Source organism: Vulpes lagopus, chromosome 18 (genome assembly GCF_018345385.1).
Source record: "Vulpes lagopus strain Blue_001 chromosome 18, ASM1834538v1, whole genome shotgun sequence".
NCBI classification, from domain to species: Eukaryota; Metazoa; Chordata; class Mammalia; order Carnivora; family Canidae; genus Vulpes; species Vulpes lagopus.
In genome coordinates, this window is record NC_054841.1 from 28,479,687 (window position 1) to 28,499,945 (window position 20,259).

The window sequence follows — 20,259 nt, forward strand, 5'->3', positions numbered from 1 at the left end:
TTTCAGAGAGGCAGGTACAGATACTTGCATTGGTGATGATGGGAAGTTCTAGAAGGGTAGAGACCACGCTTAGGTGAGAACAACAGGGGGACGAGGTGGCTGGCCTGGCACAGTGCCTTAATCACTGTCAGGTAAGGAGCAAGGGGGAGGGTGCTAGGAATAGGCCACTGAGACCTCACCTTGGGTTTTATGTATTTCCTGGTCCTTCTGGCGGGCAGAGGCCACAAGGATATGGTTTTTGCTGACTGCAGGCTGCCCGTCATGCTGCACCTGGCAGGTGAACACCACATCTTCCCTGTGGATGGATGAATTCACCAGGAGCCAGCTCGTCCAGTTAAAGGTCCCATCCTTGTTCTCTAGGAGGTTGGAGGCCACTGAGGGAGTTTCTGTTCGGGACACGTTTCCATTCTCCAACCAGGTCAGCTGTAGGCGCTGAGGGTAGAACTTCTCCACTTGGCAAGTGACATTCACCTGGTCCCTTGCCATGGGGCGCTGGGAAACCTCCAAGGTGGGCGGAACTGAAACAGCACAGAGCAGAAGCTCTGACCTTATGGAACAAACAGATCACAGGGGAGGGGCTGAAAACTTAGCTCCCACCACACAGCAAGGGAATCACCCAGAACTCTTCCAGGCATGCAGCAGGTCCTCAAATACTGAGGACAATCTTCGCATATGAATGACACCCCTAAGTACTGTGCCAGCACACAGTAGGAGCTCAAGGACCGATAGTTCCTATTAAGGCAAGAATGAGTGAAATCAAGACACACAGCCTCTGGCAGGCAGTTGGGATAGAATAACTGTAGCAAAACAAATGAAATCACCAATACGCGGTGGCTTGGAATACAGCAGGTGCTCAATAATTGGAAGCGCTATGGTAAAGCAAATCAGACTGCCTAGCACAGTGCTTGGCAGGTGGTCGGTGTTCACCAGGCAGCTGCCATGGAAACCGGGGAGGTGACTGTACATCCAGGTGTAGGGTGACTGGGAGGGTCTGTCAGGAGTCAGACTCCAGGCAATGGAAGGCCTGGAGCAGAGTGGGGGAGCGGCAGGCTCCTAGGCTTGGGGGCCAGACCCTGGCTTGGGCTGAGGGTGAGGGGCGTCTACCTCGAAGGGTCTCAGACAAGTTGAGAGTCCCACGAAGCGGAGGGCCCCCCTGCAGGGTCACGTGGGCCACCTCGCAGATGACCTGGGAGTGAACATCCTCCGGGGCCAGCACCAGCTTGGTTGTGCTAGAGATGCTGTAGGAAGCGTTGTCTTCCTCTGGGTACACAGTGGTCTGAGAGGCTGTCAGTTCATTCCCGTTTTTGAACCATCTCAGGGTGATGCTTCTGGGGGAGAAGCCATGCGACTTGCAGGTGAAGCTCACTGTCTGCTGAGGCCTGGCCCTGGCCATGGGGCCGGACACCACAGGGGGAGAGGGTTTGGCTACAAGAGGAGCATCAATGAACAGTAAGCATGACTGTGCTCATCAGCACTAACCATACATGTGACACTGTGGGGAAGCCTCAGCCCTCCTGATAGTGTGAGGAGAGCAGTGTCATCACCTCATCACACAGAGGAGGAAGGAGTTTCCAGAGCTGAACTGAGATGGGCCCAGGACCAAGGTGCAGTCCAAGTCCTGAGTTCACAGTGCCTTCTCTCTCTGCCAGGTGACATCCAGCAATCTGGGCACAGGAAGGACACTTCTGATGGCTCTCACTCTTGGTATCCAGGGTTCCTAGCTGCCTCCCTGGAAACCTCAGAGAGCCTGTGCAGCTTCCTTACAGGGGAAGCAGGGGTGGAGCAGGACCCCATGGAAGCCAGAACCAGGCTGGCTGGCTGACCAGAGGTGTGGACGTGGCACAGCGCGGCTCCCCCATCTGTTTAATGGGACAGCAGGCATTTCTTTCCCTGGGGTTGCAGTGAGGGGCAAGTGAGGCAATGATGCAGTGGTTTGGAATTTAACACAGAAATGCAGATGAAGGGATCCCTGGGTGGCGCAGCGGTTTAGCGCCTGCCTTTGGCCCAGGGCGCGATCCTGGAGACCCGGGATCGAATCCCACATCGGGCTCCTGGTGCATGGAGCCTGCTTCTCCCTCTGCCTGTGTCTCTGCCTCTCTCTCTTTCTCTCTCTGTGACTATCATAAATAAATAAATAAATTAAAAAAAAAAAAAGAAATGCAGATGAAAGGAGCAGATGAATCAGAAAGTGACCTACAATTAAGTCAACCTCATTATAACGTTGAATCTCCCTGTGAATATTCTCCTCAAGCCCTAGTAAATGGAGCTGCTGGCCCCTGTGCAGAGCTTCGCTTTGGAAATTTTTCCCTATGATCTCCTTATCTGTAAAAATGAAGACAACTTTGTGAGAGAACCCCCCTGGATAGTCTCTGTCTATACCTCACCAAGGAACCAAATTATTTTCATCCAGGTACAAAGAGGTTACTCCGACCCCTTACTGCGTCCCTAGGGACTTCCTGTGGCCTCCAGGCTTCTTGTCCACAACTGAGCAAGTGTCCCACCTTCTCCAGCCCGACAGTGACACCATCCTCCTTCTCCCTCTGAGTTTCTACACTGCAAGCAATTATGGGGAAGGGTCCTTCTGGGTACCAAGACCTACTGGCGCCTCAGCAACAGAGGGAAGACGTGGGGTCCCAAGAACTGAGTCTAGAATATGAAGTCTTGCTCAAGGGACCTAAAACACCCTCCAGAAGATGCCCCCCAGTCGTTCTCAGGGGATGTGCCACTGGGAAGTTCAGTAATACTTGCACCATCAGGATAAGGCTACCTTCCCTGTTTTTGTCCAGGGGCTGTGGGGAGATTAAGTCACTATTTTGTAATTTAGAACTCGAATTGCATGAAGCTTTCTTTACACCCTCACAACAAATGCCCTAACACTGACATCATTTCCAATGAGGGCTGTCAGAGAAAACATTGAGCTGGTGCCTCTTCTCGTTGTGAGTTTTCTGAAGCTGAAAGAAAGACATTGACCCACTTCTCTGCCAAAGGGGCATTTATTCTCACTGGAAGGGAAAGGAACTTAAGCTTCATGAGAGAGAAGCTCTTGCCTGTTTTGTTCCCTGCCGCTTCCCCAGCACCCAGAGCAGAGCCTGCACACAGCAGGTGCTCAATAAGTGCTGAGTAAAGAGAACAGTGATACATTGAGGGGAGTGCTCTCTGGAGCCAGGGTTGAGGTGAGACCTCATGACTGGGAAAGTCACTCAGACTTTCATTCCCTATTCCCTGAAACCAGAGGGCTGGTCAGGATTGGAAAAGGTAAGAGCTGTGGAGCCCTCAGCCTGGGATTCTAGATTTTCCCACTATTTTCCCACTGGGCACTTTGAGCAAATAGCATAACATCTCTAGGCCTCAATCAACTTCTCTGATCTGTGGAAGTGGCTGAAATCAGGGGCCCCCACTACAACACCTGATGCTTAGCTGTTGCCTAGACAATGGAGGGCATTCTTATTGACTTGTCATAACCAGGGGAAGAAGGATGTCATGCCATACCCACCACTCACGGTGAGCAGGGTGCCTGGTCCAGACTTCAACTCCACATCGGGGTTTCCTTTCTGGAACTTCACACAATAGTAGGTTCCCGCATCTGCTGGGGTGATATTACTGATGCGGATGGAAAAGTCCATGTTGTTCCTCTTTGTAGAGTCTGAAACATTTGTTACTCGGGGGAAGTGGCCTCCTTTGAAATGGAAGATCAACTCCCGACCTGGCCCTGTCCCCCTGAACCACTCAACCTTCCCAACGGGGATCAGGGAGGTCAGGGTGCAGTGCAGAGTGGCTGTCTCTCCAGCTACGACAGACACTGACTTCTCAGGCTGGATCACCTGCAGCTCTGCCTCTCCTGCCACACCTGGAGGGGAAACAAAGAAGTCATTTATCCATCCTTATGTGATCCTGCATGTTTCCTCAAAGGTTGATCCACAACAGCTCATTGACGAGTGCACACCGTGAGTGGGACGTGACTCAGCATGTTGCATGTACATGCATGCAGCCCTCAAAATGAGCTTATAAGGTGAGACCTTATCCGAAATGAGGAAACTAAGGCACAGAGAGACACAGTGGTGTGGCACACCAGGTCTGAGTGCCTCAGCACTCTACTTCACCAAAAGTCTCTGGGTGCCCACTTTCCAGCCTCATGAAAGTTTGTACTTTCTGATCCCTTGCATTCAGCAGGACCACGAGACTTCATTAGACCACTGTGTGTGAGCTGAAGGGAACTTGTATTTCCTGGGCTGTGCATTTAACTTCAAGAACCTCTGTGGACCAACTTTCCTCTTTCACATGCAAATCCCATGCTGAGGTCCCTTCCTTTGTCTGGATACTTGAGTGACAGTGATGGCAGAGCTTCCAATACACAAGGAACAGGTAGTTTAAATGAGAAGTAACACAGCGTTTTAAATCTCTGGGATTTTTTTCCCATACTGAAATCACATTATGTTAGTTTCCAAATGCTGTTGTAACAAATTATTAAACATTTAGTGCCTGAAAACTGTATAAATGTAGTATCTTAAAATTCTGGGATCAGGAATCCAAAATTAGTGTTGTTGGGCTAACACCAAGGGTCAGTCATGATGCCTTTCTTCCGGAGATCTCCTCCTTGCTTTTCCAAATTCTAGAAGCTGTCCACATTCCTTTACTCATAGTTCCCATATTCTTAACATATCAAATTCTTGCCTCTATTCCCACTTCTCCTTTTCTAACTTTGGCTTTCCTGCCTCCTTCTTACAAGGACTCTTGTGACTATGTCGGGGCCATTTTGATCATCTAAAATAATCTCACATCAAGATTCATAACCACTTCTGCAAATCTCCTTGGCTGTGTTAGAGAAAACTGTTCACAGGTTCTGGGTATTAGGATACGGACCTCTGTGCAAGGCCACGTTGACCACATGTCTCCCAGACTATTACAGAAACCAGTTAGATAGGAAACCTTTCATATGGGCCGTCATCACACAGGCTGAGTGAGCAGGCAACTCACTAGAAGGACTATTCAAGCAGGGAGCTGAAGAAGCTCTTTGTAAAATAAAACTAGAAATCAGTAACAGAAGAGGAAATCAATATTCTCAAATCTATTGAAATGAAACAACACACTCTTAATAAGCAAAAGGGTGAGGTAGGAATCACAGAGGATTTAGAGGACATCTTGAGATAAATGTAAATAGAAACACGCAAAAAAAAGAAAAAAGAGAAAATGGAAACACAACATGCCCAAACCTATGGTCTGAGCAGTGCCAGCCAAAATTTATCGGTGTAACGCTTAGATTTAGAGAGAGGCAAGATCACAAATCTATTAACAACTATCATTGTAAGGCATTAGAAAAAGAAGTGAAAAATAAACCCAAAGCCAGCACAATGAAGGAAGTAAAGACTAGAGATTTAAAAACTGTGCATAGAAAAACAAGAGGGAAAATCAACAAACTCGAGTACCTTTTCAGAATGACCAACAGAGTTGACAAATTTGAACTAGATTGACTACAAAGAAAAGAGAAATGATTTCACTACCTAAAGTCAGAAATAAGAGGAATATATGACTAACCATTGTATAGAAATAAAGGGGATGCTAAAAGAATATCTCAAACATTGTACACCAATTAACCAGATACCCTAGATTAAATGGACAAATTTCGAGACACCCTCAACTTACTATGACTGAATCATGAACACATAGAACTTCTGAATAGGATATCACTAGTAAAGGGACTGAATTGATAATCAAAAATCTCCCAACAAAGAAAAGCCCAGGACCATATAACTTCATGAGAGACGCTTTCCAAAAATTAAAAACCAAACAAACACAAAACTAACACTAATCCTCTTCAAACTATTCCAAAAAATTTAAGAGGAAAAAATCTCCTAAGTCATTTCTAGTTTCTGAGACTCATCCTAGGGCAGCATTATGCTGATAGCAAAGCCAACAAAGGAGCTACAAGAAAACTGCACACCAATATCTTGTCTGAATATTGATGGAACAATGCTCAACAAAGCATCAGCAACACCAGCTCAACACCATATTACAAGAATGATACACAATGACCAAGTGAAATTCCTTGTGGAATACAGGGATGATTCACACATGAAAATCAGACAGTGTAATAGACCAAATTTCAGAATTAAGAATATATGAACATGATATCTCATTTGATGCAGAAAAATCAGTCAACAAAATTAAAGATTTTTCATGATAAAAACAAGGAAACTAGCAATAGATGGAAACTTACATAAAACGATAAAGTAATAGATGCAAACCATAGCTGACATCGTTCTTCATGGGGAAAGTCTGAAAGGTTTTCTCTAAGACCAGGAACATGGCAAAGATGCCTACTTTCACCACTTGTATCAACACAATACTGGAGATTCCAGAAATGCAATTAGGCAAGAAAAATAAGTAAATAGCACTTAAACTGTAGAGGAATAAGTAAAACTATGTCTTTTGTACATGACCTGATTTCATGAGTAGAATCCTAAAGATTCCTCACATGAACATAAACTGTTAGACTTAATAATTGATTCAGCTGATTTGTGCTATACAAAATCAATAGTCACGAACCAGGAGCGTTCTATATGCTAGTGATGAGCAACTCAAAAAGGTAATTCAGCAAACAATTCCACTGATACTAACATCAAAAAATACAAAATACTTAGAAGTAAATTTTTGCATGGACACAAAACACTTAAAAATGCAAAACATTGCTGAAAGAAATGAAAGAAGCCATAAGTAAATAGAAAAACATCCTGCATTGGTGGATTGGAAGACTTCATCAGGATTACCTAAAGCAATCTTGAGTCATACACTATCACTATCAAAATCGCCATGACATTTTTTTTTTTTGGCAAAACAGAAAATCCCCCTTCTAAAATTCATCTCAAGGGACGCCAAATCACCAAAGAATCCTGGAAAAGAACATAGTTGGGGAACTCACACTTCTTTATTTGAAAATCTATTACAAGCTGTAATCATCATGGTACTGTGATACTGAGAATAGAATACAGATATACAACAATGGAATATAATAGAGACCCTAACAAACCCTTCACATATAAGGTCCAATGATTTTCAACAAGAGTGCCAAGACTATTCAATAGAGGAAGGAACAGCCTTTTCAACATAAGGTTCTAGGAAAACAAGATATCTAAATGTGAAGAATAAAGTTGAACGCTTACCTTGCTCTACATAGAAAAATGAACTCAAATTGATTGAAGGGGCTTAAGTGTAATAGCTAAAACCATAAACATCTGAGGAAAAAACTATAGGCAAAACTCATGATATTGGATTGGACAGTGATTTCTAGGGCATGACCCCAAAAGCACACGTAAGAAAATAGAAAATATATGAAATGGACTTTACCAAAATTAAAAGCTTTTGTACAGCAGAGGACAATATCAAAAGTGACAAAACAACTCACAGAATAGGAGAAAGTTAACTCAATGGTGCAAAGCATATTTCTCACAATGGACTAATAACTAGCATTATAAAGAACTCCTATAATTGAACAACCAAATAACAAAATGCCCAGTTAAAAAATGGAGCAAAGACTAGAATAGACATTTCTCCAAAGAAGGTATTCAAATGGTGAGAAAGCACCATTTGACAAGATGCTGAACATCACCAGTCATTGGAAAAATGAAAATCAAAACCACAGTGAGATATCTCTTCATTCCTTAGAATGGCTGGCTTTTATCAAAAACAAAACAATACAATACAATAAGAAATCAGAAAATAAAGGTTGACTAAGTTGTGGGGAAATTGAAACTCTTGTACATCATTGGTAGGAATATAAAATGGTGCAGCCACAGTAGAAACAATGGTGTTCTTCAAATTTAAAATATATAATTTACCATATGACCAAACAATTCAACTCTTAGGTAAATATCCACTAAATTATAAGTATGTAGTCAGGACATCAATGTTCACACCAGCATTATTCTCAATAATTGAAGGTTAGTAGAAAAAATTCATTTCCATCAAGTGATGAAGGATAAACAAAATGTTAATGTAGATATATTCAATGGAATATCACTCAGCCTTAATAAACAATGACATTCTGATATACTCTATGGGTAAACCTAAAAAATACTATTGTAAGTGATAAGCCATAAACAAAAGGACAGATATATGATTCCAGTGACATGAAGTATTGAGAAAAGACAAATTCATACGTACAAAAAAGTAGGACAGAGTTTACCAATAGTTGTAGCCGAAGAAGGAATGAGGAATTCTTGTCCAATGGATGGGGAGTGTCTGCTAGGGATGTTGAAAGAGTTGCTGAAATGTACAGTGGTGCTGCTTTCACAATATTGTGAATGCACTTAAGCCACTGAGTTGAATCCTTAAGAATGGCTGAAACAGTAGATTTTATGTTACATGTCTTTTAGCACAGTAAGAATTGTATGCTCACAGAAGATAATCACCCCATGTAAAGCTTTGTATGGGAAATAAATGGTTGGTGGGAAAAGAGAAAAGATATTGTTCCAAAGGCTGGCAGATTTGAGAAACCTGCGCTTCAAGGGGGAGGTAGAACCATGGGAGCCACAAAGCAGGGGAAACAGCAGGCTTCAAACTCATGTTCTGAAAAGAATTATGGGAGACTGCCTGTATCTGGACAATGAACTATGTGTTGAAGGGACATGAGTCACCCTCAGGCATCCTTTAATTGAAGCTGCAAGACTTTGCAGGTGGATTTCCGGTCTCAGTGACCAGCCAGTCTCTGGAGACATCAAGAAATACAAAATCACTCCTTCTTCCTTGAAGTGTCCTAAAAACCAGGCAGAGACATACATCAGAGGAGCAGCTGCTGTGCGCTGTGGCACCACACATACACCCAGGGTTCTTTTCTATTTCTTAGTTACTCCTCAGCGAGAACATTGTCATTCACCCTTGCAGAGTGCGAACTGGTAAAACCCATGCACTTAGCAGTTTGCAAGCAAACATGTCTCCTCAGGAGGGCACATGCTGTTACAGGCAGGTTGCAGGCGTGGCAAGAACATCAGGTGGTGTGGTTTCTCTAAGTCTAGAGAAGAAGATTGGGATCAGGAAACTGAACTGCTAAGATAAAAAGGGGAAGAAATAGGAATGTGTGTTGGATGGTAAAATGGAGAGAATATTGGAGGACAAAGGGAAGAAGATTGCGAGGGTCAAGAGGACCCAGTGAAAGGTGAAAATCTGTCATTTTGTATCTATAAAGTTCACATTTCTACCTCTAGCCCAGGCCTTGCTCCTGACTCCAGATTTGTGTGCCCAACCAGCCTCTTGACATTTTCCTTAGATAGAAATCAACCTATCACAGTTAATATTTCCCAAACTGAACTCCTCAATTGCCTCCACATTCTTGCACATTTCCCAGACGCTCAAGTCCCAAGGCCTTGGAACCTTTCTTTCCCACCCCAAATCCAACATATCAGGAAATCCTGACCTCTCCTTCTGCATGGACCCACAATCTGACCTCTTTCCCCTTTCTCTTGGCTGCTAGCTTGCTCAAGACTTTTCCTCGTTTGCATGAACACAATGAGCTCTTGAATGCTCTAGTTGCTTCTGTCTATGCCCCAAGGTGGTCATTCTACATCAAATACTAGAATAATTTAAAACTCATATGGGATCTTGTCACTTATTCTTCCAAACCTTGTAATGGCAACCATTTCGGTCAGAAGTCAATGCCCAAGTCCTGAACAGAGCCAGAGGATTCTACTCTCATGCTGTTCCCATACTGTTCAGCAAGGCTCTTCCCCAGAAAATCATGGCTCACCTTCTTATAATCTGATGCTCATATCTCCCTTCTCACGATGGCCACTCAGGCACCTGTGTAAATACATCCCACCATGAAGATTCATTCTCTCATTGTCTTATCCAGATGTCTGTCATGTTTTTTTCCCTTAACACTTAAAAGTTGCTGAATGCAACGTTATTTCCGATTTGTTATGTCTATTGTTTCCTGTCCTTTCCTCCATTATGACATACATTCCATGAGTGCTACTACTTTGTCTCTTCTATTCACCAGTGTGCCCTATGTTCATGTAACAGTCCTTGTTGCTTAGTATGTGTATAGTAAACATTTGTGCAATGTGTGAATAGTGTAATGTGACCATGTTCTGAGACCCTGAGGTCTATCTTCATTGGAGAATTTCTCAGGAATTTACATCAGAATCTGAGTTTCCCACATGCATGGCTTGGGAGAAACAACTATTTGCATATACCCAGGAAACAAGAGTCTGAGAGAAGCAAACCACAAATGCTTTTCTCCACACTCCACCCTTCCCTACACTGTTTGGCAGATCTACAGGAATCTCATGGGATGGCAGTGGGGCTGTAGGGTTTGAGAAGATCAATGCCTAGGCCCATGAGATTTAGCATCAGATTTCCTAAAATCACTCATACCCCTCCCATGTACCATTGAGGGATTTGGACCTTTTCCTGCCTCCTCTTCTTATCTTTAAGGTAGAAGTGACAAGAATGTCTAGCTTGGATACTAAGATAACATGACATAAGAGATGTAGGTATTTCTAGCTGTGTGTGGTACATGGTGAGTATTCAAGAAATTGGACACTTATTCCTCATGAGATTTCCTGACATGGAGGCATCACCCAACATCAGATAATTGGGATTGGGATGAAGATAAGATTTAATTAGAGATGCAGATCATACAGGCAGTAATCTCCACAATGTTTTATCCTTCTTTCCCCTCTTCCCACCCAGATCCTACATGAAGGGGGATCTCCAGAGTAGTAATGCACAAAGTTCTAGTCATTTTGTCAAGAGAGAAACTTGCTTTACTTAAGAACTTAGTGGAGGGTGAGCAATAGGTTTAGAGAATTCAAAAGAGAGTGAGTAGCTGAGAGACAAGGATCCAAATATCTGTTCAGTGTTCATTTTATGGAGACTGGACATGTTATGAAAAAAAAAAAGCAAAATGTTTTCCAAAAATCCCGTGTGTGGACCTCTACAGAAGTAGGATGACAGAAGGAGAGGGGACCCTAATTTTGTTGGTTCCTGGAATTCATCTAGATAGTTATCAAATCAATCTGAACACATGTGAAATCAACTGGAGATCTCAGAACTGAATTGCTGCAATTCTACAAATAGAATAGTGACCGCTTTTGCAAGGTAGGAGGTACAGAGTTGTGAGTACAGGGCGATATATCAGAATATAAACCACAGAGGGAGGAAGCATCTGTAAGGCAGGTACCAGAACGAGATATAGCAGTGGAGTAAACATTTGGAACTTTTAAAAGTCTGTTACAGTGGGAGACATTCCTGTCTGAAAGGCTCAAGTGGCCAAGTGGGGCTGAACCCCAGATGGGACTGGGACGTCAGGATCCCCAGGATCACAGGAATAACAGGGAAGGCAGCAGAGTTCGCAGGCATTGGAGTGGGGAAGCCTATTGCAAACAGCATGCCCAGGAGTGGGCTTTCAGCTAGGTGTTGCCATAAACAATGAATGGTGGCATGGTCGGTGACCACTCTCCAAGCAAGGGCCCAGGAAGCTGCAGAACCCCATGAAATTCCCTTCTTCCCCAGGAGGAATGGTGGTTATCAGAGTAGTCCCTAAAATTTGAGACTTTAAATGATGTTGCCCTCTGAGATATAACACTTGGTAACAGGCTGGGTGAACACAGAGTGTGGATAGAAACTAAGGAGAAAAAAGTGATTGCTTTTCCCTGATGGTACATTGAAGAATGGGGGCTACAATCTTTCAGCTCTGGGGCTGGAGTAGGGTTGACACCATTTCAATTTTTATCCCCTAAAAGGCATGCAAAGTCTTCAGGGAACAAAATCCACATAGAGGAATCCAGAGCTGATTACTTAGCCTGGTCCCCTGGCAAGGATGGTGTAATTCCACCAGAGCAAGGACACTCATGAACCAGCGCAACAGGCACCTCCCCCAGATCAGTAGGGACATCTGGCTAATACCAAGTTTGCCAATCATACAGAATTGCAAACCTCTAGCTCTTGGGAAAAACAGTATATAGCATTCGTGGTTTTCTTCTTTTCTTTACTCTATTTTTTTTTCCTTTACAGATATTTTCTTATTATATCAATTTTTAAGGTCTTTTTTTAAGTCTAATTTTTACATATACAGGGGATCCCTGGGTGGTTCAGTAGTTTGGCGCTTGCCTATGGCCTAGGGCGTGATCCTGGATTCCCGGTATCAGGTCCCACGTCGGGTTCCGGGCATGGAGCCTGCTTCTCCCTCTGCCTGTGTCTCTGCCTTTCTCTCTATATATGTCTTTCATGAATAAATGAATACATAAATTTAAAAAATTTACATTTACTTAATATGTATATTTTTTCATTTTTAATTTCCTTTCATTGTATTCCATTTTATTTTTGTATACATATTTTTCCTTCTTTCCTATTTTGGGATCTAGTTTCTTCTAACAAATCGATCAAGATACATCCAGGATCTAGTTTATTGTTTTGTTCTATTTCACTTCTTATTTGATTTCTCTCTCTCTCTCTCTCTCTCCTTTCTATTGTCTTTTGATTTGTTTGTATTTTTCTGGTGTGGTTGATGTTTTTGTATTTTCTCCCTCTTTCATCTATTCTTTTCTGGACATAATGACAAGACGGCCAAACTCACCACAAAACAGACAACAAGAGGCAGTGCATACTGCTAGAGATTAAACCAACATGGATATAAGTACAAGAATTCAAAACAGTCAGTACTAGAATGAAGTCTAGTCAGTACTAGAATTCAAAACAATGATTCTAAAGATACTAGCTGGGCTTGTAAAAAAAAAAAAAAAACATAGAGGACACTAGAGAATCCCTTACTAGAGAAATAAAAGAACTAAAATCTAATCAGGCTGAAATTTAAAAAGCTACTACTAATAGATATATGGTCAAAAATGGAGGCTCTAACTGTGAAGATAAATGAGGTAAAAGAGAGAATTAGTGATATAGAAGACAAAATGATAAGAGAATAAGGTAACTGTGAAAAAGAGAAAAACAGCTACTAGATCATAAAGAGAGATCAGTGATAGTGTAAAGGAAAATAATATTAGAATAATATTAGAATAATAGGTCGCAATAGAAAGAGGAGAAACAGAGAGCAGAAAGTGAGACAGAGAGAGAGGCAGAAGTTTTATTTGAACAAATTGTAGTTAAAACTTCTGTAATCTGGAGAAGGAATCAGGCATTCAAGTCTAGAAGGCACAGAGAACTCCCCCTCCAAATCAATAAAAATAGGTCAGTACCTCAACATATAATAGCAAAACTTACAAATCTCAGAGAGAAGGAAAAAAACCCTGAAAGCAGCTCAGAACAAGAGGTCTGAAACCTACAAGGGTAGAAACGTAAGGCTAGCTGCAGACCTGTCCGTAGAGACTTGGCAGGACAGAAAGGACTGGCGTGATATATTCAAGACGATAAATGAGAAAAATATGCAGCCAGGAATACTTTACCCGGAAAGGCAGTCAATCAGAATAGAAGGAGAGATAAAGAAATTCTAGGACAAACAGAAACTAAAGGAATTTGTGAACACTAAACCAGCACTGCAAGAAATATTAAATGGGAGTCTTGGAGCAAAGAGAGAGCCCGAAAGTAACATAGACTAGAAAGGAACATGGACAATCTAAAAAAAACAGGGAGTTTACACATAATACAATGGAACTAAATTCCTATCTTTCAATAATTACTCTGAATATAAATGGGCTAAAAGTCCCAATCAAAAGACACAGGGTATCACATTGGATGAAAAAGCAAGACCCATTGATATTGTGTCTGCAAGAGACTCATTATAAACCCAAAGACACCTCCAGATTGAAAGTGATGGGGTGGAGAACTGTTTATCATGCTAATGGACATTCAAAAGAGAGATGGGGTAGCAGTCCTTATACCAGACAAGCTAGATTTTAAACCAAAGACTGTAATAAGAGATGATGAAGGACAATATATCATAATTAAAGGGTCTGCACAACAAGAAGATTCTAAATATTTATGCCCCTAATATGGAAGAGGCCAATTATATAAAACAGTTAATAACAAATTAAAGAAACACATTAGTAATAACATAATATTAGTAGGGAACTTTAACACCATACTCACCACAGTGGACAGATATTATAAGGTCAACAAGGAAACAAGGTCTTTGAATGACACACTAGACCAGATGGACTTCACAGATATATTCAAAGCATTTCCTCCTAAATCAACAGAATATGCATTTTTATAGACTGCACATGGAACACTCTCTGAATAGATCATATACTGAGTCATAAATCAGGTCTCAACTGGTGCCAAAGATTGGGATCATTCCCTGCATATTTTCAGACCACAATGCTTTGAAGCTTGAACTAAATCACAAGAGAAAATCTGGAAGGAACACAAATACACGGAGGTTAAAGAGCATCCTACTAAAGATTGAATGGGTCAACAAGGAAATTAAAGAAGAATTTTTTTTTAATTCAGGGAAACAAATGAAAATGAAAACACGAGTTCAGAACCTTTGCAGTAAAGGTGGTCTTAGGTGGGTTGTATATAGTAATACAGATCTTTCTCAAGAAATATTAAAGTCTCAAATACACAACACAACCTTACATCTAAAGGAGCCAGAGTAAGAAGAGTGAAGAAAACCTAGCCCCAGCAGGTGAATAGAATTAATAAAGATTAGAGGACTCCTAACTCTGGGAAACTAACTAGGGAGGGTGGGAGGAGAGGTGGGTGGGGGGTGGGGGTGACTGGGTGATGGGCACTGAGGTGGGCAATTGACGGGATGAGCACTGGGTATTATTCTATATGTTGGCAAATTGAACACCAATAAAAAATAAATTTATAAAAGAAGATTAGAGGAGAACTCAATGAAATAGAAACCAAAAGAACAGTAGAACAGATTAATGAAACTAGGGCATGATTCTTTGAAAGAATTCATAGGATTGATAAACACCCGGCCAGACTTATCAAAAAGATAAAGGAAAGGAACCAAATACAGAAAATCATAAATGAAAGAGGAGAGCTCACAGCCCACGTTGAAGAAATACAAACAATTATAAGAACATATTATGAGGAAAATTAACAAGGCAGGAAACAACAAATGTTGGAGAGGATGCGGAGAAAAGGGAACCCTCTTACACTGTTGGTGGGAATGTGAACTGGTGCAGCTACTCTGGAAAACTGTGTGGAGGTTCCTCAAAGAGTTAAAAATAGATCTGCCCTACGACCCAGCAATTGCACTGCTGGGGATTTACCCCAAAGATTCAGATGCAATGAAACGTCGGGACACCTGCACCCCGATGTTTCTATCAGCAATGGCCACAATAGCCAAACTGTGGAAGGAGCCTCGGTGTCCATCGAAAGATGAATGGATAAAGAAGCTGTGGTTTATGTATACAATGGAATATTACTCAGCAATTAGAAACGACAAATACCCACCATTTGCTTCAACGTGGATGGAACTGGAGGGTATTATGCTGAGTGAAATAAGTCAGTCGGAGAAGGACAAACAGTGTATGTTCTCATTCATTTGGGGAATATGAATAATAGTGAAAGGGAATATAAAGGAAGGGAAAAGAAATGTTGGGAAATATCAGGAAGGGAGACAGAACATAAAGACTCCTAACTCGGGGAAACGAACTAGGGGTGGTGGAAGGGGAGGAGGGCGGGTGTTGGAGGGGAATGGGTGACGGGCACTGAGGTGGACACTTGACGGGATGAGCACTGGGTGTTTTTCTGTATGTTGGTAAATTGAACACCAATAAAAATTAATTTAAAAAAAAAAGAACATATTATGAGCAACTATATGCCAACAAATTAGGCAATCTGGGAGAAATGGACACATTCCCAGAAACATATAAACTACCAAAACTGAAATGGGAAGAAATAGAAAAATTGAACAGACTCATAACCAGGAAAGAAATTATAGCAGTAATTAAAAATCTCCCAACAATCAAGAGTTCAGGACCCGACAGTCTCCCAGCAGAATTCTACCACATATTTAAAGAAGATTTCATAGCTATTCTCCTGAAATTGTTTCAAAAAATAGAAATGGAAGGAAAACTTCCAAACTTGTTCTATGAGGCCAGCATTACCTTGATCCCAAAACCAGATGAAGACCCCCACCAAAAAGAAGAATTACAGACCAGTATCCCTGATGAACATGGATGTCAAAATTCTCACCAAGACACTAATAATAATAGGATCCAACAGTACATTAAAAAGATTATTCATCCTAACCAGGTGGAATTTATTCCTGAGCAGCTAGGGTGGTTCAACATCAGCAAATTAATAAAAGAAAGGACGAGAACTGGGATACCTGGGTGGCTCAGTTAGTTAAGTGTCTGCCTTCAGTTCAGGTCATGATCTTGTTGAGATCCTTAGAATGAGCCCCATGTTGTGCTCCCTGCTCAGAGGGGATCCTGCCTCTTCCTTTCCTTCTGTCACTCCTCCTGCTTCTGCTATCTCTCTCAAATAAACAAATAAACTTTTCTTTTAAAAAATAAAAGACAAGAACCATATGATCCTCTCAATAGATGCAGAAAAAGCATTTGACAAAAGACGGCATCCTTTCCTGATTAAAGCTCTTTGCAGTGTGGGGATTGAAGGAACATACCTCAATGTTATAAAAGCCATATGTGAAAAATCCACAGCAGATATCATCCTCAATGGCAAAAAGTGAGAATTCTTCCCATAAGGACAGGAGCAAAACAGGGATGTCCATTTTCACCACTGTTGTTCAACATAGTACTGGAAATCCTACCTCAGCGTTCAGACAACAAAAAGAAATAAAAGGCATCCAAAGTGGCAAAGAAGTCAAATTTCACTCTTCGCAGATGAAATGATACCTTATGTGGAAAACCCAAAAGACTTCACCCCAAAGTTGCTAGAACTCATGTAGGACTTCAGCAAGCAGCAGGATATAAAATCAATGCTCAGAAGTCAGTTGCACTTGTATACATTAACAATGAGACAGAAGAAAGAGAAATTAAGGAGTTGATCCCACTTACAATTGCACCAAAAACCATAAAATACCTAGGGATAAACCTAACCAAAGAAGTAAAGAATCTGTACTCTGAAAACTATAGAACACTTGTAAAAGAAATTGCAGAAGACACAAAGGATTGGAAAAACTTTCCATGCTCATGGACTGGAAGAACAAATATTGTTAAAATGTCTGCTACCCAAAGCAATCTACATATTCAATGCTATCCTTATCAAAATATCATCAGCATTTTTCACAGAGCTGGAACAAATAATCCTAAAATTTGTGTGGAACCAGAAAAGACCCTGAAAAGCCAAAGGAATGTTGAAAAAGAAAACCAGAGCTGGAGAAATCACAATTCTGAACTTCAAGCTGTATGAAAAAGTTGAGATCATTAAGACAGTATGGTACTGGCAGAAAAACAGACACATAGATCAATGGGACTGAAGTGAGAGCCCAGAAATGGACCCCCAACTCTATGGTCAACTAATCTTTGATATTTTTATCTTTTACCTACCGACAGAAAAGAATATCCAATGGAAAAAAGTCTCTTCAACAAATGGTGTTGGAAAATTGGACAGACACACTCAGAAGAATGAAACTGGATCATTTTCTTACAGATACAGAAACATAAACTCAAAATGGATGAAAGACCTAAATGTGAGACAGGAATCCATCCAAATCCTAGAGGAGAATACAGGCAGCAATCTCTTTGGCCTCAGCCACAGCAATTTCTTGCTAGATACACCTCCAAAGGCAAGAAAAACAAAAGCAAAAATGAACTATTGAGACTTCATCAAGATAAAAAGTTTATGCACAGCAAATGAAACAGTTAATAAAACTCAAAGACAGCTTACAGAATAGAAGAAGATATTTATAAATGTCTTATCAGATAAAGGTCTAGTATCCAAAATCTATAAAGAACTTGTCAAACTCAACACCCCCCAAAAAATAATCCAGTCAAGAAATGGGCAGAAGACATGAACACATATTTCTCCAAAGAAGGCATACAAATGGCCAACAGACATATGAAAAAATGCTCAGCAGTACTCCACATCAAGGAAGTGCAAATCAAAACCACAATGACGTACCACCTCATGGCAGTCAGAAAGGCTAAAATTAACAAGTCAAGAAATGAAAGGTGTTGGCAGGGATGCAGAGAAAGGGGAACCCTCTTATACTGTTAGTGAGAATGCAAGCTGGTGCAGCCACTCTGGGAAACAGTATGGAGGTTCTTCAAGAAGTTGAAAATAGAGCTATCCTACAACCCAGCAATTACACTATTAGGTATTTATCCAAAGGATACAGACATAGTGATTTGAAGGGGCACCTGTCCCCAAAGTTCATAGCACAAAGTCCACAATAGTCAAACTATGGAAAGAGCCCAGATGTCCATGGACAGATGAATGGATAAGGAAGATATGGGGTATATATAGAGTGGAATATTACTCAGCCATCAAAAAACTGAAATCTTGCCATTTGCAATGATGTGAGTTGAACTAGAGGGTATTATGTTAAGTGAAATAAGTCAATCAGAAAGACAGTTATATGATCTCACTCATATGTGAAATTTAAGAAACAAAACAGAGACTAGGAGTAGAGAGGGAAAATAAAATAAGACAAAATCAGAGAAGGAGACAAGCCATAATAGACTCCTAACTCTAGGAAACAAAGTGAGGGTTGCTGGAGGGGAGGGGAAGAGGGGCGTGGGGTAAGTGGGGGATGGGCATTAAGGAGGGCATGTGATGTAATGAGCACTGGGTGTTATATGCAACTGATGGTCACTAAACTACCTCTGAAACTAATAACAAAGTATATATTAATTGTTGTTTTTAAATTAAAAAGGAAAAGAAAGATAGAAATCCTGCATGTGTAAGCAAATCCATGTATGCAGCCTTCCTCACACACATGCACACATAAGTGCATTCCCAGGTATGTACAATGTGTGGCCTAGCATGCTAGTATGCAGATCATTTTGAGGATTAAATGAAATGTTAATACATGTTACAGTTCAGTAAAAAATTTGGCATATAGGAAATATCTAACACATCGTTCACAAGTTTGGAAGTACACAGAGCAGAATTGGAACTCTAGAGACCCCTGAGTATGATAAGTGATGGCTCTTCTTCTGTTTGCCTCTCTATATTTTCTGATGTTTCTGCAATTAGCCTCCACTAAGAACGAAATAGCATAATGTGGTTAACAGAATGCTCTATGGAGCTGGGTGGCCTGAACATGAATCCCAGCTGGGCCACTCTGACTTAGATAAGTGAAATTGGGCCCATTGCCCTCTCTGCCTCAGGTTCCCCATCTACAATCAGGAGGACTGTCTGAGCTACCAGGCAGGGTGTTGTGAGGATTAGATCAATGAACACACACAATGTTGTCATTATCATTGTTATCATTGTCTGTTTGGACACCTCTGGTACCCAGCTACAGGTGATGGATCCATAGAGGAAATGCTCAGATCCCTTATTTCATGCTCTCAGATGACACCCAGTCCTTGGCCTCATGTGACAGGCCCGATAGCATATCTGTGCATACCTAGAGGCCTTCAATGTCCAGGAGCAAGGGAAACTGAGGGGGCAGGGAAAGGGGAATCTCCCCCACAGCAATGCTCACCTGTGAGTCCCAACAGCAGAGCCAGCAGCAGGTAAGCAGGAGGGCTAGGTCCGGAGGTAGAAGTTGACATTGTGGAGGCCAGAGGACTCTGCTCCGTACAAATGTGTGTTCTGGGGAGAACTGGCCTCTGTTCTCTCTGCCCCTCTTGTGAAATAAGAGGAAGCATCTATGATGCAGTGACATAGCTGTGAGGCCACATTCTGATTCTGGATTGTGAAACCGAAGTCAGGCAGACAAGGCCTCACAGGGTGAGGAGGGCCTCTTCTTATGTTTCAGAGAGAGTGGACAAGCCCAGCAGAAATGATGCTTTCTGCCCTCCTGGGGCATCTGCTCTCTGCATTTAGCCTCTCCTCCAATCTTGAGGTCTTCAGGGAGATCCTCCACTTGGGAGCCCCAGGCCAAGAAGGATCTGTGGTTGATGGCTGTGTCCCAAACTCCTGAGCCCAGAACACTTGAGGGTGACTGGCTTGTGGCCTCATTCTGCACCAGCCTCCACCAAGAACTACTCAGTTGGAGGTAGGAATGGGTTCATCAGGGCCTTAAAAATTTGAGGATTGAATGAGGTCTGCTCCAGAAATGACTCCCTATTCCAACCCTTTATTGATGGAACTGATAAAATTTCACCCCAATGCACAGTGCAGTGTGGACCTCAGAGATTGTATGTGCTTGAGGCACCTGGCTGGCTCACTTGGTGAAGTGAGCAACTTTTGATCTCAGGTTAGTGATATGGGTGT

The 20,259-nt window shown here is 41.9% G+C and overlaps 1 protein-coding gene across 3 annotated transcripts in view; it reads right to left on the bottom strand.

Annotated features, from left to right (window-relative positions):
* LOC121478418 (signal-regulatory protein beta-1-like) overlaps positions 1–19,653 on the bottom strand; it is a 43,281-nt gene extending 23,628 nt beyond the window's left edge. For all 3 annotated transcript variants that reach the window (XM_041733498.1, XM_041733499.1, XM_041733497.1), the window contains exons 1-4: positions 19,526–19,653; positions 3,494–3,847; positions 1,105–1,425; positions 180–518 (exon numbers count right to left, since the gene is read on the bottom strand). In XM_041733498.1, coding sequence (XP_041589432.1) covers positions 180–518; positions 1,105–1,425; positions 3,494–3,847; positions 19,526–19,595 — 1,084 coding nt within the window. In that variant the 5' untranslated portion in view covers positions 19,596–19,653. The remainder of the gene's footprint in view (positions 1–179; positions 519–1,104; positions 1,426–3,493; positions 3,848–19,525) is intronic.
* Between the last annotated feature and the right edge of the window lie 606 nt (positions 19,654–20,259).